This window comes from Nannospalax galili, unplaced genomic scaffold (genome assembly GCF_000622305.1).
Source record: "Nannospalax galili isolate Female #2095 unplaced genomic scaffold, S.galili_v1.0 scaffold302, whole genome shotgun sequence".
NCBI classification, from domain to species: domain Eukaryota; kingdom Metazoa; phylum Chordata; class Mammalia; order Rodentia; family Spalacidae; genus Nannospalax; species Nannospalax galili.
Genome location: NW_008350120.1, coordinates 5933345 through 5957589, shown reverse-complemented (window position 1 = coordinate 5957589; position 24245 = coordinate 5933345). Strand labels below are relative to the sequence as shown.

Here is a 24245-nt window from a genome sequence, read left to right as displayed (position 1 = left end):
GTCTCCTGCCAGCACTCCAGCCACAGTACCCTGCAACTTTTACCCGTTACAGTCCTTAGAAATGAACACATTCCAGGCCCAGAGTGGTGGTGCACACCAGCACTCCCAGCACTCGGGAGGCAGAGGCAGGCTGATCTCTGTGAGTTCAAGGCCAGCCTGGTCTACACAGTGAGTTTCAGGACAGCTGGGGCTACGGGGAGACCCTGTCTCAAAAAGACCAAACACAAAAATAAAAAACAAAACAAAGGCCTTTATATTTATTATTTTAATTTTATGTGTATGTGTGCATTACCTACATGTAAATGCACGTGTGTCATGCAGTGTCCATGGAGGTCAGAAGAGGGCATTGGATCCCCTAGAACTGGAGTTATGGATAGCTGTTAGTCACCATGTGGGGAACTGAACCCAGGTCCTCCGCAAGAGCAGCCAGTGTTAGCTGCAGAGCCATCCCTTCAGCCCCAAGTCTATCTCTATAAATATATTCTATAAGAGATGGGGGATCTATAAAAGATCTTTTAGTGAAAAATAAATTGGAAACAATGAAATTTTACTTATTCTTCATCTTGTCACAGAAGGTGCCTAAGGCTTACATGCGCCTGACAACGTGAAAACAAGAGGTTGTTTTCTTGGCTCTTTTGTGTGTGTGCGCGCCATGGGATACACATGGGAAGTCACAGGACAACTTGCAGGGATCAATTCTTTCCTTTTACCATGTTTTCTTGGCTCTTTTGTGTGTGTGCGCGCCATGGGATACACATGGGAAGTCACAGGACAACTTGCAGGGATCAATTCTTTCCTTTTACCATGTAGGACTGGGGAACTGAGTCCAGATCCTCAGGCTTGAGAACCCAGGCTCAGTTCCCAGCACCTACATGGTGATTCGCAACCATGCATAACTCCAGTTTCAGGGGATCCGAATGCCCTCTTACAGCATCTGTGGGTATTTCACACATGTGGTACACTTACATACATGCAGACAATATACTCATACACATAAAAAGTTAAAATAAAGGGCTGGAGAGATTGCTCAGTGGTTAAGAGCACTGACTGCTCTTGCAGAGGACCTGGGTTTGGTTCCCAGCACCCACATGGTGGCTGGGCAATACACTCATATACATAAAATAAAAATAATAAAATAAATAAAAATAGATAAAGATGTAAAATAAAAATGAGGCTTTAAAAAGTTTTGAAAATTAAAAATCATGGGGCTGGAGAGACAGCTCAGTGGTTAAGAGCACGGCTGCTCTTGCAGAGGATCCAGCTTTGAATCCCAACACTCACATGGCAGCTAACAACTGTCCATAATGGTGGTTGCAGTGAGAAGCAGACAGGAGGTTGCACATTAGCGGTTTTGCAGGCCCAGAAGGGAGCCTCATGGTGGAGGGGCCCGGAACTGAGCATGTCAGAGCTACTTAGCAAACCTGGTACATCACCATGCTGGCTGCCAGGCTTGTGTGTCTCCAGACACTACCTTCAAGGGTCTTCCACCTACTTTCACCAAGGCCTCCCCAGTTGCAAAGAATTCCATCAGGAAGAACCAATGGCTCTTAACACCCAGCAGGGAATATGCCACCAAGACAAGATTTGGGATTCGCTGTGGGAAAACTGTCCAAGACCTGAAAGAGGCAGCTTTGGAATCATCCATGGAAAAAATACTCAAAATTCATCAGATAGGAAGGTGGTTTGTTGCTGAAGGAGCTGCTGCTGGTCTTGGAGTGCTGTGCTACTATGGTTTTGGTATGTCTAATGAAATTGGAGCTACTGAAAAGGCTGGCCAGGCGTGGTGACACACACCTTTAATCTCAGCACTCGGGAGGCAGAGGGAGGAGGATCTCTGTGAGTTCAAGGCCAGCCTGCTCTACATAGTTAGTTCCAGAACAGCTGGGGCTACAAGGAGACCCTGTCTCAAAAAGACAAAAAAAAGAGAAAAGGCTGTAATTTGGCCTCAGTATGTGAAGGATAGAATTCATTCTACTTACATGTACTTAGCAGGAAGTATTGGTTTAACAGCTTTGTCTGCCTTGGCAGCAACCAGAACTCCTGCTCTCATGAATTTCATGGTGAGAGGCTCTTGGGTGACAACCTCTGCAGCCATGATTGGAGCTGGGATGCTGGTCCAGTCAATATCTCATGATCAGAGCCCAGGTCCAAAGCCTCTTGCTTGGATGTTACACTCTGGTGTGATGGGTACAGTGGTAGCTCCTCTGACAATCTTGGGGGGGGGAGGGGGGCTCTTCTCCTCAGAGCTACATGGTACGCCACTGGCACTGTGGCAGGCCTCTCTACAGTAGCCATGTGTGTACCCAGTGAGAAGTTTCTGAACACGGGAGCACCCTTAGGAGTGGGCCTGGGCCTTGTCTTTGTGTCCTCACTGGGGTCTGTGTTCTCTCACCTTCCACGGTGGCTGATGCCACTCTGTACCTGGTGGCCATGTATGGAAGATTAGTTCTTTTCAGCATGTTCCTTCTGTGTGCTACTCAGAAAGTAACCAGGCGTGCAGAAATAACACCAGTGTATAGAGTCCAGAAGTATGATCCCATCAATTCAATGTTGGGCATCTACATGGATACATTAAATATTTTTATGTGAGTTGCAACCATGCTAGCAACCGGAAGCAACAGAAAGCCTCTGTCCGTGCTGCTTGTCAGATGCATCGCTTGTTTCATAGGGGCAGATGGTTGTTTCAGTTTGAGGACAGCTTTTCTTAAGGTTTAGAAAATAACCTGTCATCATATTTTAATGTTTCAGTAACATGACCCTTCAGGCCTGCTTTTTCTTTTAGAAAATAAATTCAATAGTTCTCTTCCAAATAAGCACACACATTTCCAGCTGTCAAGTCAGAGTAACTTTAAAATGCCTTCATAGATGTGGAAACTAAGGTTTGTGTTAAAATTTAAGTATTTTTCAGATATTGGGCAAGTAAAAATTAGCAAATTTATGTCTGCATAAGTTGTGTGTGGGAGTTGCGGAATATTGCAAGTAATGTCATAAGTGATTTCAGAGAAAAGTCAGAAGTGACGTACCGTCATTCTGAATGCTTAGGACATAGCTGTGAGCCAGAGAGGTCAGAGATGTGAGTGCACAGGTGATCGCACTGGTGGTGGTTCCTTCTGCTCTGCTCACTGGCCTCGGTGCTGACGGCTCATTGCTGACAGGATGGGCCTTCCTACTGCGATTATGTATACATGAGATTTATCTGAGTCTTCTAAAACAAAATATCCTTAAAACTATTCTCAAGGTAGCGTACTTCATGAGAATGTATATTTTGTGGCATGTCTGAATGTCTGGTTGAGCGCATGCCCCCTTTTCTCTGAGCCTTGGCAGCTGTCAGGAAGCCCGTTTGTGGCTCGTGCTGAGATTCGGCGTCTTCTAAACTGATGATTTCTGGTGCTCCCTCTCAGACTGAGAAGGCAGAGGGAGCATGGCTGTCTTTCGGGAACATCTGAATGACGTGTAAGGGGAATCAGCACTCCTAGCGTTCTCCTCCTCGTGACATTGTAAGTTTTTGACACAGGTTATTTTTGGAGGTCTGTCATGAATGAAAGTAACTGATTATTTACATGACTGCTATTTTTAAGAAATATTTAAACAGTAATTCAGAAGTAACATTTTAACCATCTCAGCGTACACAAGATCCTTATTTCTGAAATAATAAAAGTTCCAGCAAGAAAAAAAACCGTCCATAACTCCAGTTCCACAGGACCTGACGCCTCCGAGGGCACTGCACGACACAAGTGCAATTACACACATGCAGGCCTAACACTCATACACATAAAAAAAAGAAAATTAAAAATCATGCCTAAAACCAACCTCTAGCTCTTCACGTTTCTGAAATGAACCAAGCAGAAACACATCTATGCAGGAATCCACCACCCACATACCTTGAACAACTGAATCCATCGCTTCTGCTCCATCTGTATGCACTGCTGCATCTCAGAACTGGTAGTGACCCCGATGCTCTGAAACGCGGTTACATACTCTTCCCGGACTTCTGGCTTTGTTTCTGGATATGCCAGTTTGATGATGCCCAGGCAGGCATCCCGAAGGCAGCGGGATAGTAGGACCAGTTCCTCCAGAGTGAAAGGCATCATGGATGATTGTCTCTGACCTACAATTAGAAACAATCCAATTTTCCACCGCGGTTTTTTGTTTTGTTTTTGGCCTTTTTGAGACAGGGTCTCCCTGTAGCTGGCCTGGAACTCATTTTGTAGACCAGGCTGGCCTTGAACTCACAAAGACCAGCTTGGCTCTGCCTCCCAAGTGCTGGAACTAAAGGCATGCGCTACCATGCCCGGCTTCCACCATAGTTTTTATCAACATACACACATCAAGACTAAAAAAAAAAAAATCTTTCAATTGCCTTTGAAAACAGACAGGTCATGAGGTCAGCAGCAAACCCATTCTTCAAAATTCTTACCTTCTATGGGGTCACCAAAAAACTCATTGTCATGTATGGAAATCAGGGAATGACTGAACAGGGAACTGAAGAGGTAAAAGAGTGGGATGATTCGACTGGAATCCTCAAAAGACATGGGAGAACCCCGTGATATCACCTGAAGCAATGGCACCATAGACCTTAAATGAGGGAAAGTGAGAAAAAGTAAAGTGGTTACTTTAGTGACTTAGCTTGAGAAATAAGACATGAATTTTCAGTAACAATGAAACCACTTAAGGAAGGTACAGTCCCCATGACAACACAGGTCAGTAACTGGCACCAGGTAAGACACTGCCCAGCAGTCCACCTTGTCCACTGTGTCTCTGCTCCTGCCAGCTCTACAGAGTGGATGCAGTCCCAAGCCAAGGCTCTGGGGAGTCTTAGACAGACTTTGCTCCTACGTGGAAAAACACCACCCTTCCCTGCCCTTCCTTTTAACAAACGTTAACTGCTATGGTAGCACAGATTAGCTCCCTACTTTCAGGGAAGGCCTTAAATCAGCTCCACGTTGCAGGAAAATTCAAACCTTCAGGAATAAAGCTTCCACTCATTGATGTTTCTACTGTTGATGTTTTTCAGTTTTCTGTGCATGAGCATATTGCCTGCATATATCTAAGTGTACTCCTGTAGTGCAATGCCCGAGGAGGTCAGAGGAGGGCGTCAGATCCCCTGGAACTGGAGTTACAAACAGTTGTTAGCTGCCATGTGGTCGCTGGGACATCAAAACTGAGTCTTCTGCAAGAACAGCCAGTGCTCTTAACCACTGAGCCATCTCTCCAGTCCCATTATTGTTTCTTAAGTGACCCATGCCTGCCACAAGGGTAGGTCTCTAGAAAACTTTGTGTCTATTGTCACCATTAAAAACTGATGTTGTTGAAGCCAATGGTAGTGCACGCCTTTAATCCCAGCCCTCAGGAGGCAGAGGCAGGCAAAGAGCTCTGTGAGTTCAATGCCAGCCTGGTCTACATAGTGAGTACCAGGCCACCTGAGGCTACAGGGAGACACTGTCACAAAAAGACCAAAAAAAAAAAACAAAAAACAATGGTGGCACACGCCTTTAATCCCAGCCCTGGGGAGGACGAGGCAGATCTCTGAGGCAGGCCACCCTGGTTCACATTGCGGCTTCCTGTGACTAGAGAGACCCAGTCAAAAATCAATCAACAAAAAGACAAAAAAAAAAAAACAAAAAAAACCCAAAAACCTGATTTGTTTTTTAAACTGATTAAAGGTATGCACTACCACCACACCTGGCTCTGTGGGTGTCTCTGTGGGTGTGGTGGTAGTGCACACCTTTAATTCCAGCACTTGGGAGACATAGGCAGGTAGATCTCTGTGAGTTCAAGGCCAGCTTGGTCTACATAGCAAGTTCTAGGCCAGTTGGGGCTACAGGGAGACCCTGTCTCAAAAAGACTGAAAACCCCTCATTTGTTCAATCTCCATTTTAGAGACTGTTCTTGGAGTTGTTTTCTTTCTCAAGAAAGCCTGTCATATATAGGGAACATGTCACCAACAACTATTCACCTATAGGTTCTTTCTACCCAGGGCCAAGGCACAAATGAAACGCAAGCTCCCTGCTGGCCACGCTTCCTGCTGTGAACGCAAACTCAAACACTCTGAAAACAGGTCAATCTTAGAGACTTAGAAGTAAATAAAATCTTTACAATTTACTATAATGGGAAAGATGATGATTCATAACTCTAGAAAGTTGGCTGAATTACAGATAATCAATGGACTTCTGACAAATCCTGCCCTTGATGTCTACTCTCAGAATGAGAGTTTACAAGTGTCTGTGGGGACTACTCCCCCCACTTAAAAAGCCTCCAGCTTCCACATATGCTTCCTGCTGAATGGGCTCCAGATCCTTGACAGTCTCACTGGGGATAGTACACAGTGACCATAAGCAGACTAGTTTTGGTAAAGGACTGTCTGCCAACTCTGGGTTGCTTCAGTTTCAGTAAGTGATACACTGAACTCACCGACTCCAATGGCAAATGTTGAAAAGAAAACACCTGGATAAAAACATGGCTTGCCAAATGTCAGATGTACCTGCAGCTGCTCAGCACCCAGGCTGTGCCTCAGCTGGGCCTGGAAACACCTGCATCTTGGATGCTCGAGGAGCCCATGGAGCAAAGACTCCTGGGTAACCCAGGTTTCGGGCAGAACCATGGAGCCAGCACTTGAACACACTCCCCTCTTCACCCTTTGGCTCAATAAAACTGAGGCCCCAATTTACAACTTGCTGTGAAACTATTCAAATTAAATTCACTGTCATTTTCAGAAAATCAAGCATTTCGATTTTAATCTAACTCCCAGCAGTAATATGATGCAATGTTAACTAGGAATATATTAATATATTGTTTAAGTTCCTGGAAGGAGCCTATTTAATAAACAAGTAATAAGATACTCAAATTCACAACTGCTTTTAAAAAAAATCATACTTCAAAAAAACCTATAACTTTATCCCCTCGTAAAATAATATTAATACTTTAATATAATTAACAGTATCATATTTCTTTCACACATCATGACTCCATTTCCTCACCAAGAGATAAATGTCATAAACAAACAGGCAGTTATCAAGCAGACCTCAGCAGTATCTCTGTTGCTAAGCTGGGGTACACACAAGTCAATGATAATTTCCTGCCTTAATGATTCCCCATCTCCTCTTGCCTTGAGTAAACCCTGTTGTTCATGAAAGTCAAGGTCATGTCAGAAGGGCTAAAATGCACAAAAAACACAACAAAACATCCCAAACCTTTTATTTAAATCTTCTAAACATGAATGCAATCTAGGTGTCTTAAACTCTACTGATTCAAGATCAATCACTCAGCCTTTCTGAGTGTCATAGCCACAGCACCCAGTTTTGAAAAACTCCTGCATTCCCTTAAGGGTCATTAAAATTCAGTGAAAACAGTTAATTCAGAACAATGCAGTATGTTAGAGGACATCTCCCTACTACTAAAGACAGTTTTCTGAATGTGGTGGTGCATACTTGGAATTTAAGCACCCCAGAGGCTGAGCAGGAGGATTATAAATTCCAAAATGGCCTGGAATTCACTCTGTAGACCAGACTGGCCTCAGTCTCACAGAGATCTGCCTGCCTCAGCCTCCCCAGTGTTGATTAAAGGCGTGCACTGAAAACACCCAGCCCATGTCTGGGATTTTAAAACATATTTCTCTTCAGACAAAGTTTACAGATATGTGAACTCTAAAACTGGACAATAATTTTTCTGTTTTTATGAAATTAAGACCATTCAGAATAGTTTTCTAACATGACATAACAAGTATAAACACAGTTAAAAATACCCCCTCAGAACATTTTCTATTAGGTTGCCACAGTCCATGCCCTTCGGCTCACTCTAAAACTGTGCAGCACGTACCCTGTGATCATCTGTGTTGTCATGGAAGAGATGAGAAACCAAAGGTGCCTCAGAAACCTGGCGTTAAAAGCTAAACTGTAGAGAAGCCTGAAAACAAACAAGAAAAACAGGATAAGTAAAATTCATTCCAAATGCTAACTGAAAAACTACGCCACATAAACATGGAGTGAAGACACTTCACAGCCTAGAATGCTCACGTTGATGCAGGCCCCTTGAAGACACTGAGAAGAGCTGTGGGCCTGGCTGTAAGAAGGACTGGCCTTCACCTGCTGGGAACTGCTCTGAGCTGCCCCAGGGTCCAGTAGCCCCAAGAGCTTGGCTGTTCTTACCCAAGCTGAGGCTGCCCTCTCTGTACCATGGCATAATAAAACACAACAGTATTAATGTAACCTTGCTAGTGTGTTAGCACATACTTGTAATCCCAGCATTTAGGAGGTGGAGGCAGAAGGATCAGGAAGTCAAGACCAGTCATGGCTATACTTCAAGGTGGAGGCCAGCCTGGGTTACATGAGACCTTGTCTCTTCCAAGTGCTGGGACTAGAGGTGTGCATCACCACATCTGGCTGGATAAACATTTTTTTTTTTTTAAGTGCAAGATCAAACACTAAATCTCAGAGGCTGGAGAGATGGCTCAGTGGTGAAGAGCGCTGGTTGCTTCTCCAGAGAACCCAGGTTTAATTCTCAGCACCTGCATGGCGGATAACTACCATCAGTAACTCCAGTTCCAGGGGATCCGACACCTTCTGTCCTCCTTGAGCATTGCACGACATGGGTGCACTTACATACGTGCAGACAATACGTTCTCACACATAATATTAAAAATAATAAATAAAATATTAAAAGGATGGCTCAATGGCTAAGAGCACTAGCCACTCATGATTTCATAGGACCTGGGTTGGGTGACCAGTACTCACAGGACAGCTAACACCCAGTCCCAGGGGATCCGACATCCTCTTTTGGTCTCTGTGGGCATTGCATGCACGTGGTGCAGGCAAAACACTAACACACATAACAAAAATTTTTAACAAAAATTAAAAAAGATAAAAAGATTCATGGGATAAAAATTTAATACCATATATTTAGTGCCATAAAAGCAGACATTTTTTTTTTTTTTAAACTCTGTTTGAGACAGGGTCTCCTTGTAGCCCCAGCTGGCCTGGAACTCACCATGTAGACCAGAATGGACCAGATCCACAGAGATCCAACCTGTCCCTGCCTCCTGAATGCTGGTATTAAAGGCATGAACCACTACGCCTGGCTCTATATGAGGAATTTTTCAATATAAAAAAAATCTTAAATTTGATTGGTCTAGTAATTTCCTGAATTTAATGCAAAAATTCACATGCAATTCTTAGTATTTTCGGAATATACAATCAAAATTATTAATACTACTTTTAGAAATTCCACTTTTGAAGGCTGGGTATGGTGGCACATGCCTTTAATCCCAGCAGAGGCAGGCAATCTCTGATGAGTTCAAGGCCAGCCAGAGTTAAGTAGTGCAGTTGTTAGCTGCCATGTGGGTGCTGGGATTCGAACCTGGGTCTTCTGCAAGAACAGCCAGTGTTCTTACTGCTCAGCCATCTCTCCAGCCCCAGTGTTATGAACTTATAAAAATGTCTATCAAAGATTCATGATAAAGTGGTATCAAAACCTCACTAATTCCACAGTGAAGCAGAGTCTCCAAATTACACAGGAACTTCTATATACTTGGCACTGAGTGTGGTGGCGCATGCCTCTCGCAGAGGCAGGCAGATCTCTGTGAGTTCCAGGCCAGCTGGAGCTGCAGAGAGACCATTTCAAAAAAAGTCCTTTAAGGGTCATTGAGATAGCTCAGTGGGTAAAAGTGCCTGACACCAGACCTGACACCCAAATTTGATTTCCAGGATCCTCATGGTAGGATAGAACCAACTCCTGTAAGCTGTCCTCTGACACATGTACCATGACACACAAGTGCCCCCAATAAGTACCTAAGTAGTTAACAACCCACAAACTTTCTAAGTGAAAGCATCCTAAGAGGTGCTATGTGGCTGTTCCACTTCTTTTCAATCAGGAAGCTGAGCTGGTTTTTAAAAGTGTATTATGTATAATAATTTGACATGCTTTCAAGATACTTGTTTCTATCCTTTCTCTAAAAAGAAAAAAAAAACCTCAAAACCAAACAAGAAAAAAAGCAATTATTTCATCCCATCCACTCAGAAATAGTGCTAATATCCTGCTATATTACATACCCTTCCATGTATTTTATACATACATGAACAAGTGAAACAATTAGTTCTTCCCAAATATATCTATGACAGTTTTTATTAAGATGAACATCTTTTTGAGTGTGTATACATTTCTGAAACACCGTTTTAATGGCTACATATTTCCTTATATTCAAAACTAATCTTGAACTACTTATATTTATTCATCAGATGATAATAAAATATTAATTACTAGACTTTAAATTACTAAGGGTGATTTAGTTTGGAGATTCATTTCCAAGAGGTAAAGAAGTGACTTATTTTTTCCACATACTGAAATAGATTAAAGTCACTCATTACACATTATTCTTCTGTAACAATCCTGGTAAGCTAATTAGTGAGCAACAATTTCCTAAACTCAGACCAGTGCTCCACAGGCATATGAAGCCACAGAGGCAAACACAAGGAACATGTGGCAGGCCTTGAGAGCCTCTGTAAACAGCCTCACAGTATGCAAAAACGCAGCAAGACACCGGCAGGCCTACGACACCTGGGCAGAAAGGCCGCTTTGTACGTTTCTGCTTCAAGTACTGCTTTATTGGCAAAAAGGAATGTAATAAGATACTAACAACCCAGCCATGCTGTGGTGGCGCACGCCTGTAGTCCCAGCACTCCGGAGGCAGAGGCAGGCTGATCTCTGAGTTCAAAGCCAGCCTGATCTACATAGTGAATTCCAGGCCAGCCCCCACTACAGGGAGACCCTGCCTCAAAAACACCAAAAGGAAAAAAAAAAAAAAAAGATAAATCTAACAATTCACTTCTGAGACAATGCAAAACTAAACTGAAATATCTTCAATGATAAAAATTTTAAGACATAGTTCGCCTTGAGCAAGTGACTAAAAACCTTCCTCACAGACACACTAGGTGTTAATGATAGAAGACAGTCTTTACACACACAGCTGTGTTAAAGCTGAATTCCACTACTAAAACTATAACAAGTTTGAACAGACAATTCCCCTTTCGTTGTTAACTGGCTTTCTACTTATTTATAAGATTAATAGACTCAAAAAATATACTTTTCCAGCCAAGTGTAGCAACTGATACCTAAATACTTGGGAGGCTCAGGGAGGAGGACTATTGGGAGTTCCAGGTCAACCTGGGCTCATACTTAGCTGTAGGCCAACCAGGGCTACAGAGAAAGACCCTGTATCAAACAAATCAAACACACCCACACATAAGCCCCTCCCACAACCATTTTAATTAAATGGGGAGGTAATGTTCATCACTCAAGATGCGGTTTGACCCTGCCATGATTTACTATTCCTTAACACTACTGAAAGGAAACTTAACAGAGCCTCATAGCCCAGGATGACCTTGAAATTGCCCTGCTGCCAAGGATAATACTGAATTCCTGATATCCTACCTGAGTGCCATCACACCAGCAGTACTGAGAATCAATCAACATTCACAAAGGTTGAGAACATGCTTAGAAATTTTCCAAAACTTGGGACTGGAAAGATGGCACAGCAGTTAAGTGACTGGCTGCCCTTGCAGAGGACCCAGGTTCAATTCCTAGTACCCACATGGCAGTTAACAACCATCCCTAACTCCAGTTCCAGGAGAACCTGAAGCTCTCTGAGGGCACTGCATGACACGGGTGCACTTACATACATGCAGGCAATACATTCATACACAGAAAAATAAAAATATTTTGTTAAAATTTCAAAACTCACAATGCATTAGTGCTGATAAAACAGGCTATTAATTATTGTGTTTAACAACTACTTGAAATTAGCTTATGAATTTATAGGAAACCAAAAAATAGTTAAAATGTCTAAAAGCTTGTCAGTTTTTTGGGTCTTCATGAAGCAGAATCAATCTAACATGCATCAAGAGTTAAAGCTATTATACTGAAAATGTAATTTAAAATACATGAAATACTATGCAAAGAGATAAAATTTACTTATTTCTGTGTCCATGCACATCCTCAATGTTTGTTCTAAAGCATTATAAAAATCTGTTTATAAACCACATGATCAGTATACAATAGTTAATGCTGCATTTACAATGAAATAAACCTGCAGTTTTTCATTACAGTTCTCAGTATAACCATTTTGCCCTAAATTATGAAAGGATGAAACGTAACTCTGTAAATCAGGTTTAAGGAGAAGTCATCACTACTGCCTGTTAGCAGTGCTGAGAAAACACACGAGGAAAAAAAAGCCACATCCCACACAGCTGTCTGAACTTTGGAGATCAATAAAAGCACACAAGTCAGCGGATTCTATTAGTTTTAGTAGAAAAATCAAGTTTGTGCTGAGACAGAACTGACTTGGGTGCCTCGTGTCATGTCTGACATGTCAATAATGGGTCCATTCATCAGGATCTGGCATGGGTGGAGGTGTGGAAAGATTTCTGCTGGCAAACATGACAGGTCTCCCAGGACATTTCTCTAACAATTCAACAAGAATCTGGAGCCCCCAGGAGGTTATTAAATACAGAAATTTGGGGCTGGAGAGATGGTTCAGCAGTTAAGAACATTGGCTGTTTTTGCAGAAGACCCAGGTTCGAATCCTAGCACCCACATGGCAGCTAACAACTGTCTGTAACTCTAGTTCCAGGGGATCCAGCACCCCTTTCTGACCTCTCCAGGCACTGCACGACATGGGTCCACGTACCTACATGCAGGCAATACACGCATACACATAAAATAAAAAAAGAAAAAAAGACAGAAATTCAGGAGTCATCTGAATATTGCCAAAGCTACTTGTGTGAAAGAGATCACCCAGAGCACCAGCTCAGAGACAAAGGAAACAGAAAAGCCTGGGAGATTTAGACACAGAAAAAGAACCCAAGAAGGAAACTGAGCAAGAGCAGCCAAGAGTATCCGACAACCAGGAAGTTCAAGATGCCACCTATGAAAGGAGGCAGGTGAGAGGGCAGGACAGGAAGGACAACACAGGACAATCCTGCACTCCAGCCAGAGCAGCACCCCTCTGCAGCAGCCACTGTCAGTTTCACACACAGGGACTCCAGGCCAGGCTGCAGCCAAACCAAGCGGACCTTTGAAGTCTGACAGCACTCACTGAGACCTTCAGTAAACTTGGTAAGGACAAGTGTATAAAAGCACACAGCTCTCTCTAGGTCTGGTTTGCTTCTACCCTCTGCTGGGTACTGTACAAACTCAAAGCTCTATGAAGGAGCTTGGTAGGTGGGTTGAGAATTTAGCTCAGTGGCTGGCGTGTAAGGCCCTGGGTTCGGTTCTCAGCTCTCTAAAAAAAAAATAATAATAACGGAAGCAGACAGACAAATATTTCTTCTGTCTCCTTAGGCAAATCACACCAGGATCACCCAACACTGCGCAGTTTGCTGCACGAGGCAAGCAAAGCTGTAGTGACTGCTCAGCACCCCAGCAAACCTGCCCACAGTCTGTTCAGTAAGACTTGAACAGTGTGGCTAGAAATGGAAGGGTGAGGACCCCTCACTCATCTGCCTGACATTCCCTTGCCAATTTCAGATCTCTGGACAGTGCAATGATGCCCTGCCACCTTTATAATAGAAGTCGGATGATATTTACTCATAATTTAAAATAGTAAAAAATAAGTGATTATATTTTCTCAAGGAAAAAAAAAATGTGCATATGGTACTGGGTAAGCTATGCCATAAGGAAAAAATAATTTTAACCCCAAATTGTGCTCATATTTTAGATTTCAAGAGTTAGATACATCAGGTCAGGTGTGATGTGCATGCCTGTCATCGCAGCACCAGAGGCAGAGGTCGCAGAAGAATGTTTACAAGTTTGAGGCCAGCCTGCTTTACATATCCAGTTCCAGGCCAATCAGGGGTGTATACACAGCAAGGTCCAAGCTTTTAAAAAAAAAAGTCAGATACACAAATTGCTTCTCAAAAATGAGCTTGCAAGTAACTTACAATTTAACTAATTTAAAAAAAAAACCATAGGTTAGCCGGGTGTGCTGGCGGCGCACGCTTGTAGTCCCAGCACTTGAGAGGCAGCAGGCGGATCTCTGTGAGTTCAAGGCCAGCCTGGTCTACATAGTGAGTTCCAGGACAGCTGGGGCTACAGGGAGACCCTGTTTCAAAGAGACAAAAAACAAACAAAAAAACCCGTAGGTGCCAGGTGTGGTGGTGCACGCCTTTAATCCCAGCACGAGGCAGAGGCAGGCGGATCTCTGTGAGTTCAAGATCAGCCTGATCTACATATTGAGTTCCAGGACAGCTGGAGGTACAGGGAGACTCTGCCTCAAAAAGACAAAAAAAAAAAAAAAAACCCAAACCCCCCACATAGGCCACGTAGTACAAAACACAATATAAAGTTCCCTCTTGTGCTTTCCTGAGTTCTGTAGGTACATCCTATTTCTTTACACAAGCACATATCATCACCCTTTTCTCCCTTGAATGCAAGAACTGGGCAGTTGTACCAGGCGTGGTGGCACAGACCTTTAATCCCAGCACTTGGGAGGCAGAGGCAGGCAGATTCTGTGAGTTCAAGGCCAACTTGGTCTACATGTTGAGTTCTAGGTCAGCTAGGAAAAAAAAAAAAGGCTAAAAATCTAAAAAATAAACAAAAATTTAAAAATTAAATAAAAAAGAAGTGGCAGTTGTGTGGCGGTCTCTGCCTCTGCTCCTCAGGCCTGTGCGTGTTGCAGAAATCTCTCTTAGAATGCAAAGCCTCTCTACAGCCTTACATCTTGATGTCCAACGCTAGCTAAACCGAAACTAAGGACACAAACCCCAGCTCTGAAAATAAGAATATTTAAAAACAGAGGGCAAATTATCAGACTGGGAATGTTATTCTTGTCTTTTAAAGACTTAAAAATCAAAACTGAATGCAGTTAAAGCTTGTAATTCTACTTGCTGTTTCATGAGCTAAGAAAACGCCTCCAATTTTAAGCCATAAAATTCCTAGTTTCTAAGCCAGACATGTAGCATGTTACAGGCCAGCTGTGACTACAGGGAGACTCTGTCTCATAAACACCAAAAAAAAAAAATCCTAATTTGGCAGAGGAAACAGGACTGTACTCAGAAAACTGAATCAAAATAGAACGTTGCTTTATCTTTAAACCCCTTTGGAAGCTGCTCCCCACTGAAGATAATCAGGGCACTGATGTTCTTGTATGCAGTAATCACCACCTAAAGGACAGATCCCTTCCTACCACAGAGCACATCCTGGCTCAGGGCTGAGCCTCAGGTCTCACACCTGTCTCACACCTGGCCACTGCACTTGTCTATGAGGAGCGAACACTCATTAGAGCCCCTTACCTCCTCCCACACAGTGAATGGCAGAGAACCCAGGCAGCAGGTCACATTTTAAACTTGGCACTATGAAGAAAGTCTAACAAATTTAACACACTGGCTCTACTGCATAGGCTTGAGTCCAACTTTTAAAATGGTTCCTAACCAGGTGTGGTGGTGCATACCTTTAATCCCAGCACTTGGGAAGCAGAGGTTCCTCTCTGAGATGAGGTCAGCCTGGTCTACATAGCAAGTTCCAGGCCAGCTGTAGCTACTGGGAGACCCTGTCTCAAAAAAAGACCAAAAACTAAAAGCTAAAAATAAATTAAAATAAAATGAAATAAAACGGTTCCTGGGGCCTAAACATTTATATGCAAAACACCACTTCAAAGAGAAGCCAGCTAAGCTGATTTACTATCACATTCAGGGTCCAATAGCCTGTGTCCTTTATCAGAAAACAGATGAACTGGTCCCAATTCACACCCAATGTGTGTGCACCAACCCCAAGAGACCTGCCTGACTTTGGGCACCATCATGCGGTGCTGCACCATCAACGTGTGGCAGATGGAGGCCATCCTCGTGAAGACCTCCTCGCTGGCAGAGTCCCTCCACACCAAGTTCAACAGGGTGTTTGTCTGCTGCTTCGTATCCAGCTTTCTCAGACACTCCTCAGTGATGTATGGGGTTGAGACCCTGCCATCCTCCTGAAACACATCAGGGAAACAAGTGTGAGTGAGTGGGGTGCCACTGGAACTGGCCTATCCAACTAACATGTGTCATTACAGATTTTCAAGAGAAAACACAAAGGTGTACCTAAAAATTATCCACACCCCAGCTAAACTCCCAATACCTTTCCTAACACACACTGAGGTCACATAAATCCTCTAGAGACACGGCCACCTGGCATCAACTGTGCCTACCATAGTAACACAGCCACCATGGATACTCAGGTTTTGCCTATCAATCCAACACAATTTTTGCATTTACATATTTAAAAAAAAATTTAAAAAAAAATCATTTCACATATAATAGATTTGAGTTGTATAGGATAGAAAACTCAGTGAAACTATATTATCATCTGATGGCATTTCCAATTCATATTATGACATCAGTTTAACAAAGACAAAAACCTTCTAAGGATAAGCGTAATACATAATAAATCTGGTATTTGGTTTAAGTTCTCCAGGTGTGAGTCACTGAATAAAACCTTTGCCATGCAGTTTGTTCATTTAGGTATTAACCAAAGACACAGGCTTCTTTCCTGTGTGTGCATGTAGGCCTATACATTTACAAGAATATTTATGACTCTTCTTGCTGACTGCACTGCTTAGAAATGTGAATATATAATTTGTAAAAATTTACCTAGTCCCACATAGCTTTAGAGTAAATCTTTTTTTTTTTTTTTTTGAGACAAGGTCTTCCTACAGCCCCAGCTGGCCTAGAGCTCACTATGTAGACAGGCTGGCCTGGAACTCACAGATATCTGCCTCCCAGCTATGTGCCACCACGCCCAGCTCCTAGAGAAAAAATATATATATATATATTTATTGTTTTTAAAATTTTATGAGTGTACTGCCTGCATGTAGGAGGGGTACCCACATTGTGCAATGCCCACAGAGGTCAGAAGAAGGTGTTGGATCTCCTGGAACTGGCGTTACGGACAGTTATTAGCCACCATATGGGTGCTGGGCCACTCTCCAGTCCTGACTCTTTTACAATGCCTAAGCATATAAATATGCTTTGTTTGCTCTTAAGAATTACTTTATGGCAGATGGTTAAGTGCACTGGCTGCTCTTGCAGAGGACCTGGGTTTGATTCTCAGTCCACATGGTGGTTAACAACCATCTGTAACTCTAGTTCCAGAGGATCTGATACCCTCTTCTGATGTCCATTAACAGTGCACAACATGGGTACACTTAGATACACACATGCAGACAACATACTCATACACATAAAATAAAGTATTTTTTTTTGGCCTGGCGTGGTGGCACACGCCTTTAATCCCAGCACTCGGGAGGCAGAAGCACTCTGAGTTCAAGACCAGCCTGGTCTACATAGTGAGTTCCAGCTGGGGCTACAGGGAGACCCTGTCTCAAAGAGACCAAAAAAGAAAAAAAAAAAAGAAAAAAGAAAAACAAAAACAAAAAAACACCAGTGTTTTTTTTGAAGGGGATGGGGCCAGACCAGTTCGGTTTGACAGGGCTGCCTGGTCCTCAGACTGCAGAGCTAAGGTTGAAGAGCTACAAAGGTAGCTCTCCTGTGGCTGCTTACAGGGCTGCTAGGCTGGTCTGCTTCCTCACTGTCGTCCTCAGAGTCACTGGTAGAGTCTGGACGGCCAGCACCAGTGGGCGAGGCGGGCAGCTGGGAGAGGAAAGTCTGGAGTACTCGCAGATAAACCAGCAGGCCATCCTCAGAGAGCGCTCCTTTGAGAGACAGCACAGAGTCACTACAAAGCTACTTCAGATATGTGGGCCTCATTTCCTTCATCCTAAGTGGCAACTGTGGCATGCTCTGCAAAGTGTTAGGTCTTTGTCTCAGGGTACTAATCAGAAGGGTCTCTAGTCATTCTGGCAAACCCCTATTGATCCTATCTATTCAGTTAGCTCTTGCTAAAGGAAACTGGAAGCTTTAACAGCCTCAGGGTGGGGCTATTCCCCAGAAAGGAAGCAATAAGCAAGCTAGAGTTTTAAGCCCCATTCCTGGCCTCCAAGGAGGGGCAGGCTGGAAAAGTGCTATACAAACTAGAACAAGGTTCTGAGATCCTATACTCAGATGTGCAAGCTCTGCACCCACCACACAGATCCTGCCCAGTATATAACCACAGTTGGCTGCTCACCTGCAGCTGTTCTAATAAACTGGTAAGCATGTTTCCCAGAGTTCTATGTGCTACCCTAGTAAATTATCAGGTCCAAGGAAGGGGTTGCAGGAACTTCAGTTTTTACTACTTGGTCAGAAGCAGCACATGAAACCCATTTTGCGCATCTAGAGTCAGTAATGCAGGCAGTTTTGTGAGACTGAGCCTTCAACTTGTGGGATCTAGCCCTCTCTCCAGGTACTTAGCGTCCAAACTAAACTGCTGACGGTTGAGGGAAAAGTCCCCATGTTGCATCTTGGTCACAAAGATGTGGAATGTGAGAGTAGGCAAATAGCCTGGCTTCCCCTAGATTGCTAACAATTCATGATATCCATGTTAAAATGCCACCGCACAGTCCTTTGTTCATCTGCTCAGCTACCTACATGGGAGTTAGGTTTGAAACATCTTGTCTTTCATACCCAAATAGTTCTCGCCAACAGTTAAAACAAAATAGAAGAGCCACGGTGCCCTGCTGCTCCACTTTGAGCACCAACTCTCTAGTAACAACAGTGCATTCAGAAAGGGCTCATAAGGGAAGACGGTCTGGGCATCTGCCAGAGCTGGAATGACGAAATGAAGAATCTGATCAGTAAAAGGTGCTGCCAGAAACTCCTCAGTGAAGGCCGAGAAAACCTGATGCCTGGAAGGGGAAAAGGAACCAAAGCCACCAGTCACCAGGTCACACATTAAATGAGTTCCCCAAACATCCTCCTAAATAGATAATCTACAGATAACTGATATTCTACATTAAACAAGTTAATCATTTAATACAGACCAGAATTTGATTTTATGTCTCATAAGATAACTCTACCTTTAAAAAAAAATCACATAGGCTACTAGAAAGTGGGAAATAGCTGAATCATCAGAATTACACATTTATGTCAAGCACAGGTCAGACAGAAAGCACCTGCACCCTTCCCTGTGGAGGACACACTGATGAACACATACCCAAGTCAGGCTTCTCACCCACCTTGCACCTTCAGGACAGGAGCTGTATGTAAAGTGCAACGGTTTTAGGACATTCTCCAGCAAAATCTTTGCTATAGGAACGCGAGATAAATCAGAATATTCAATACTTGATGGAAGCTTGCTGTTAATCAACAAGTAGAGAGACCGATAATACCCTGAAAGAAAGGGAAAGATATATTTAAACTTCAGTGCCTGTTCCACAGCAAAGGAGAAACTCACACCAGCTTTAATTTTTTTTGCGGGGGGGGGACTTTTTGAGACAGGTTCTCCCTATAGCCCCAGCTGGCCTGGAACTCACTATATAGAGTCTTGAACTCACAGAGATCCGCCTGCCTCTGTCTCCCAAGTGCTGGGACTACAGGTGTGCACCACCACGCCTGGCTTTTAATTATTACATTTATCTTAAGTGGGGGTGGAAGTGAGGAGTTGGTTCTCTCCTTTCACCATGTAGAATGTGGGCATCAGGTCATCAGGTATGGCGGGAAAGTGTCTTTACATCATGAGCCACCTCAACCGCCCTCATCACTTTTTCAAAAAAACTTTTATTTATATTTTATGTGTATGAGTGTATTGCCTGCATGTGTGTAAGTGCACCCATGTCACACAATGCCTGCAGAGATTAGAAGAGGGCGTCAGATACCCTAGAACTGGAATTACAGCTGTTAGCTGCCACTTGGGTGCTGGGAACTGAACCCAAGTCCTCTGCAAGAGCACTCAGAGCTCTTAACCACTGGGCCATCTCTCCATCCCTGTCATCACTTTTTAAAAATCTTTTCGATCAATAGTGGGTAGGGAGGGTAGGGCGACAAGCCCAGGCTGGCACCAAACTCACAGCAAACCTCCTGCCTCTACCTTCCAAGAGCTGAGATAACAGGTGTCAGCACCACATCAGCCATGCTAATTCTTCTCCAACATTTTGCTAAGGAAAACTCTAAATGAACACCCAAATGGCAAATGACCCCTATGTCCACTGCTCGGCATCCAGCACGTCTACAGTGTATGCCTAGTACTCAGGATCCAGCATGTCTACACTGTATGCCTAGTACTCAGTATCCAGCATGTCTACAGTGTATGCCCACTGCTCAGCGTTGACCATGTCTACAATATGCCCAGTACTCAGCATCCAGCATGTCTACAGTGTACACCCAGTACTCAGCATCCAGCATATCTACAGTGTACGCCCAGTGCTCAGTATCCACCATGTCTACAGTGTACGCCCAGTGCTCAGTATCCAGCATGTCTACAGTGTACGCCCAGTGCTCAGTATCCAGCATGTCTACAGTGTACGCCCAGTGCTCAGTATCCAGCACGTCTACAGGCTCCACTCACTGGTTTCCCTCATTCCGAAGCAAATCTAAGACACAGTTATTCTGGCAGATCATGAACAGAAAAGGACTGAATCTTTTTCTGGGGGGAAGGCTGAGGAACAGGGTCTTACTATGTAGCACTGGCTGCTCTGAAACTTGCTATGTAGAGCAGGCTAGCCTCGGACTCAAGAGATCTACCTGCCTCTGCCTCTTGATTGATGAGGTTAAAGGTGTACACCACCACTCCCAGTCAGATAATGGTCTTCTTAAGAGTCAGTTTTGGGGGCTGGAGAGATGGCTCAGTGGTTAAGAGCACTGGCTGCTCTAGCAGAGGGCCCAGGTTTGATTCCCAGCACCCACATGGCAGTTACGAACCATTCTTAACTCCAGTTCCAGGGGAATCCAAAGCCCTCTTCCGACCTCCGCAGCACTGCATGACACAGGTGCACTTACACACATGCAGACAATACACTCGTACACATAAAATAAAAATAATAAATAAAATATTTTTTTAAAAAGTCAGTCTTGCTGGGTTAGGGTTCTACAAAGAGACCCCATCTCAAAAACCCAAACCAACCAACCAACCAACCAAAGAGACCATTTCCATAGCTAAAGTAAACTAACTACAATTCCTTAATGTCACAAATAGGATCAAGTCTCCAACTGTCTGGTGTTAATTTTATTTATTCAACTAACATGCTTGACTCTTGAACCCAAATAAGGCCCAAACTGTGCCCTTTTCCCCAAGCACCTCAGTATGGAACTCCCTTAGGTGCCACACTGGATTCCCGGGTCTAGACATGCTGATATGCTTCAGTCTACAGTAGCTGCTGCTACCAAGTGGCTGCCATTAGCAATTCTCTAATGGACAGGATGCCTGTCTTGCTCTCCTGGCCTGACCACCACCTGCTTGTCTCAGGGGCTCTGAAGATCCTTTTAGAAAAAGCACCACACTTAAGAGTTAGAGACCACAACCTGGGTACCAATGAACTCAGGACTTCAAGGTACCTACACAAAGGCAGACACACAAGTTTTGTAATCCTTCTTGCATTCCTGTCTCAACATCTGAAGGGATTTTCCAGTTATAGCAAACCTTATCTTGGCTTGGGAAAACCATATATTCTCTTAGAAATACTCCTTTTGGTAAAACAACAAAAATGATATTCAGGCCCTATAAATACTTCATTTCAGGCACAGATCTGACAGCACACATTTTATTTTTTTTTATTTTATGTGTATGCGTGTATTGCCTGCATGTAGGTAAGTGCACTGTGTTGTGCAGTGCCCGTGGAGGACAGAAGAGGCTGTCGAATCCCTTGGAACTGGAGTTGTGGACAGTTGTTAGCTGCCATGTGAGTGCTGGGATTCGAACCCAGGTGTTCTGCAAGAACAATCAGTGTTCTTAAACGTTGAGCCATCTCTCCAGCCCACCAACAGCACACATTAAATGTACAATCCATCTACTTGGTGCACAAAGTCTTGCACCTGAGCTACGGCTGCAGAGGAGGATCCAGTGCTGTTATCAGAACTGCGTTGTAGCCAACTGTGAGAGCCCATCCTGTCACACCAGCACATGGGGGGCAGATCATGGAGACTAGCCTGGATGACAACAGTGACACCTAATCTCAAAAACCAAAACCAGCCAGGCATGGTGGTGCATGTCTTTAACTTCAGCACTTAGGAGGCACAGGCAGGTGAATCACTGTGAGATTAAGGTCAGCCTAGTACATAGTGAGATCCAGGCTCGCTGGGGATACAGGGAAACCCTATTTCAAAACAACAAAAACAAAACCAAGCAAAACACAAAACAAAAGAGCACTTTGGATCACTGTGATTCTAACCTTGTAAACACTGATTTCCAGTAAACCCAATAAAGAAGCTGGGGGTATTTTGTCTGTAAAACTGAAAAAGGATAAATACATTTTTTTTTCCAAAGAAAATTTGAATAAAACTTCAAAAGTATCATACTACCAATAATGTACATGCTGAACACAGTAGCCAACAGCAAGCCCAGAGCACTAAGTTCTCTAGTAAACTGTAGACAGTGTCAGAGCACAGCGTTCTCTAATTGAGCCAGAATCTTTTATTTATTTAATTTTTTATTTTATGTATATGAGTGTTATGCCTGCATGTAGGTAAGCGCACCTGCATTGGGCAGTGCCTGTCCCCTGGAACTGGAGTTATGGGCAGTTGTTAGCGGCCATGTGGGTGCTGGGATTTGAACCCAGGTCTTCTGCAAGAACCGGTGTTCTTAACCACTGAGCCATCTCTCCAGTCCTAAGAGCTATAATCTTTAAGTAGGAAGCTAACATCTATAGATTATAATGTCACAAAGTAGTTTGTTCAAACAACTGAAAGAGCCACAGCACTGCAGACAACAGAGCAGCAGTTTCAGTGGAAGGTTAGACAGTTCAGATAATGCATAGCTCCTGGTTCTCTTCCTAACAGCTTAGAAAAACAAAAGTAAATTCTCATCAAATGCTTAGTCTGAACATGACAGTACAGCAATTCACTCAAGAGGCTACGTCCATCACAATTTTATTTCTTAGAACATCAAATTCCAGAAATTTCACTCTGATTTTAATCAAGTCCAAATCTTACAAAATTTTCAACCAAGTGGTTTTGGATTTTTTAAACTTAGTAAGCCAAACAGTAAAATGTGTAAGAATCTAATTTTTGTAGTTTTAATCAGTATCAGCTAAAGTTAATTTATATACTTTGGCACTTCAACACAACAAACGGAAGTTTATTTATTTTTAATTTTAATAGTAACCTTCAAGAACCACCAATAACTGCTCCTTTTTTGAGATAGGGTCTCACTATGTAGCCCTGGCTGACCTGGAACTTGCTACGCACACTAGGTTGGTCTCCAACAAAGATCCTTCTGCTCCTACCTCCAGAGCACTGGGATGAAAGACAGGAGCCAAACACACCTTGCAAATGTAGCTCCTTTTAAGATTAACCAGATATGCGTTTGTCTGTTTTCTAAGACAAAATATGAAGTGCAGGTGATAAAGAGGCTTTTCATTTCCAGCTTAGCAGCCTTCAGTTCAAGGTCACGATGTGCTGTTCGGAGCTGTGCCACACCACAAGCATGCCCACCTGCACAAGTCTGCTCCAGTCACTTACCATTGTGAATCATGTAGTGCAAAATTTGTTCAATCACTGACACCACATAGCTAGCATCTTGAAGAACAGGCAAGTAAGTATTCTCAGATGAAAACACCTCAAGCATTCTCATTGGAAGCGCGACATTCAAACTGTCATCATTGCAGTTCTGCAGCAACCTGTAATAACAAATTCACACATTTACTGGAAAGCCAAGGGTGCCAGTCTCTCCAGACTGCTGCTGTGGCTGCAGTAAACACTTGAGCCACTGGCCCACAGCCAGCGTCCCTGAAAACAGTCACCGGGCTCAAGCACAACATTCAAAATTGAGTCTTGCTATGTGTCATCAGTACCCCAGAGCAGGTCAACATGAAGTGTACGATCCCCAAGATAGAAACAGACAAAGAAAGTCAAGACTATACATACAAAAAGAGAAGGATCACAATCCATAAACCAGTCCAAGAGAAACTGCATCCTTCACCTGGGCAACAAGTACCTGCATCTGCAGAGGTGCCTTTAGACCTACTCGGACCTGCAGCGCCTGGGACCATAGGCCACAGCATGCTCTTTCTGGTCCTGTGTTACCTTCACTGAAGCCTCCCCTCTTGCTAGAAGGAGGCAGAGGGAGGCTTAGCTGCCACACATTTCAGTCTGATTTAAAAACAGACTCCATGGGGCTGGACAGATGGCTCAGCAGATAAGAGCATTGGCTGCTCTTGCAGAGGACCTGGGTTCAATTCCCAGCACCCACATGGT

The 24245-nt window shown here is 43.6% G+C and overlaps 1 protein-coding gene and 1 pseudogene across 2 annotated transcripts in view; one reads left to right on the top strand and one right to left on the bottom strand.

The window, feature by feature from the left end:
* Ube3c (ubiquitin protein ligase E3C) overlaps positions 1-24245 on the bottom strand; it is a 126886-nt gene that overhangs the window by 54526 nt on the left and 48115 nt on the right. For both annotated transcript variants that reach the window (XM_008847272.2, XM_029570507.1), the window contains 8 exons: positions 23511-23668; positions 19076-19229; positions 18525-18745; positions 17523-17674; positions 15768-15955; positions 7816-7902; positions 4418-4575; positions 3882-4108 (listed from right to left, as the gene is read on the bottom strand). In XM_008847272.2, coding sequence (XP_008845494.1) covers positions 3882-4108; positions 4418-4575; positions 7816-7902; positions 15768-15955; positions 17523-17674; positions 18525-18745; positions 19076-19229; positions 23511-23668 — 1345 coding nt within the window. The remainder of the gene's footprint in view (positions 1-3881; positions 4109-4417; positions 4576-7815; positions 7903-15767; positions 15956-17522; positions 17675-18524; positions 18746-19075; positions 19230-23510; positions 23669-24245) is intronic.
* Positions 1729-3523, top strand: LOC103745350 (annotated as a pseudogene).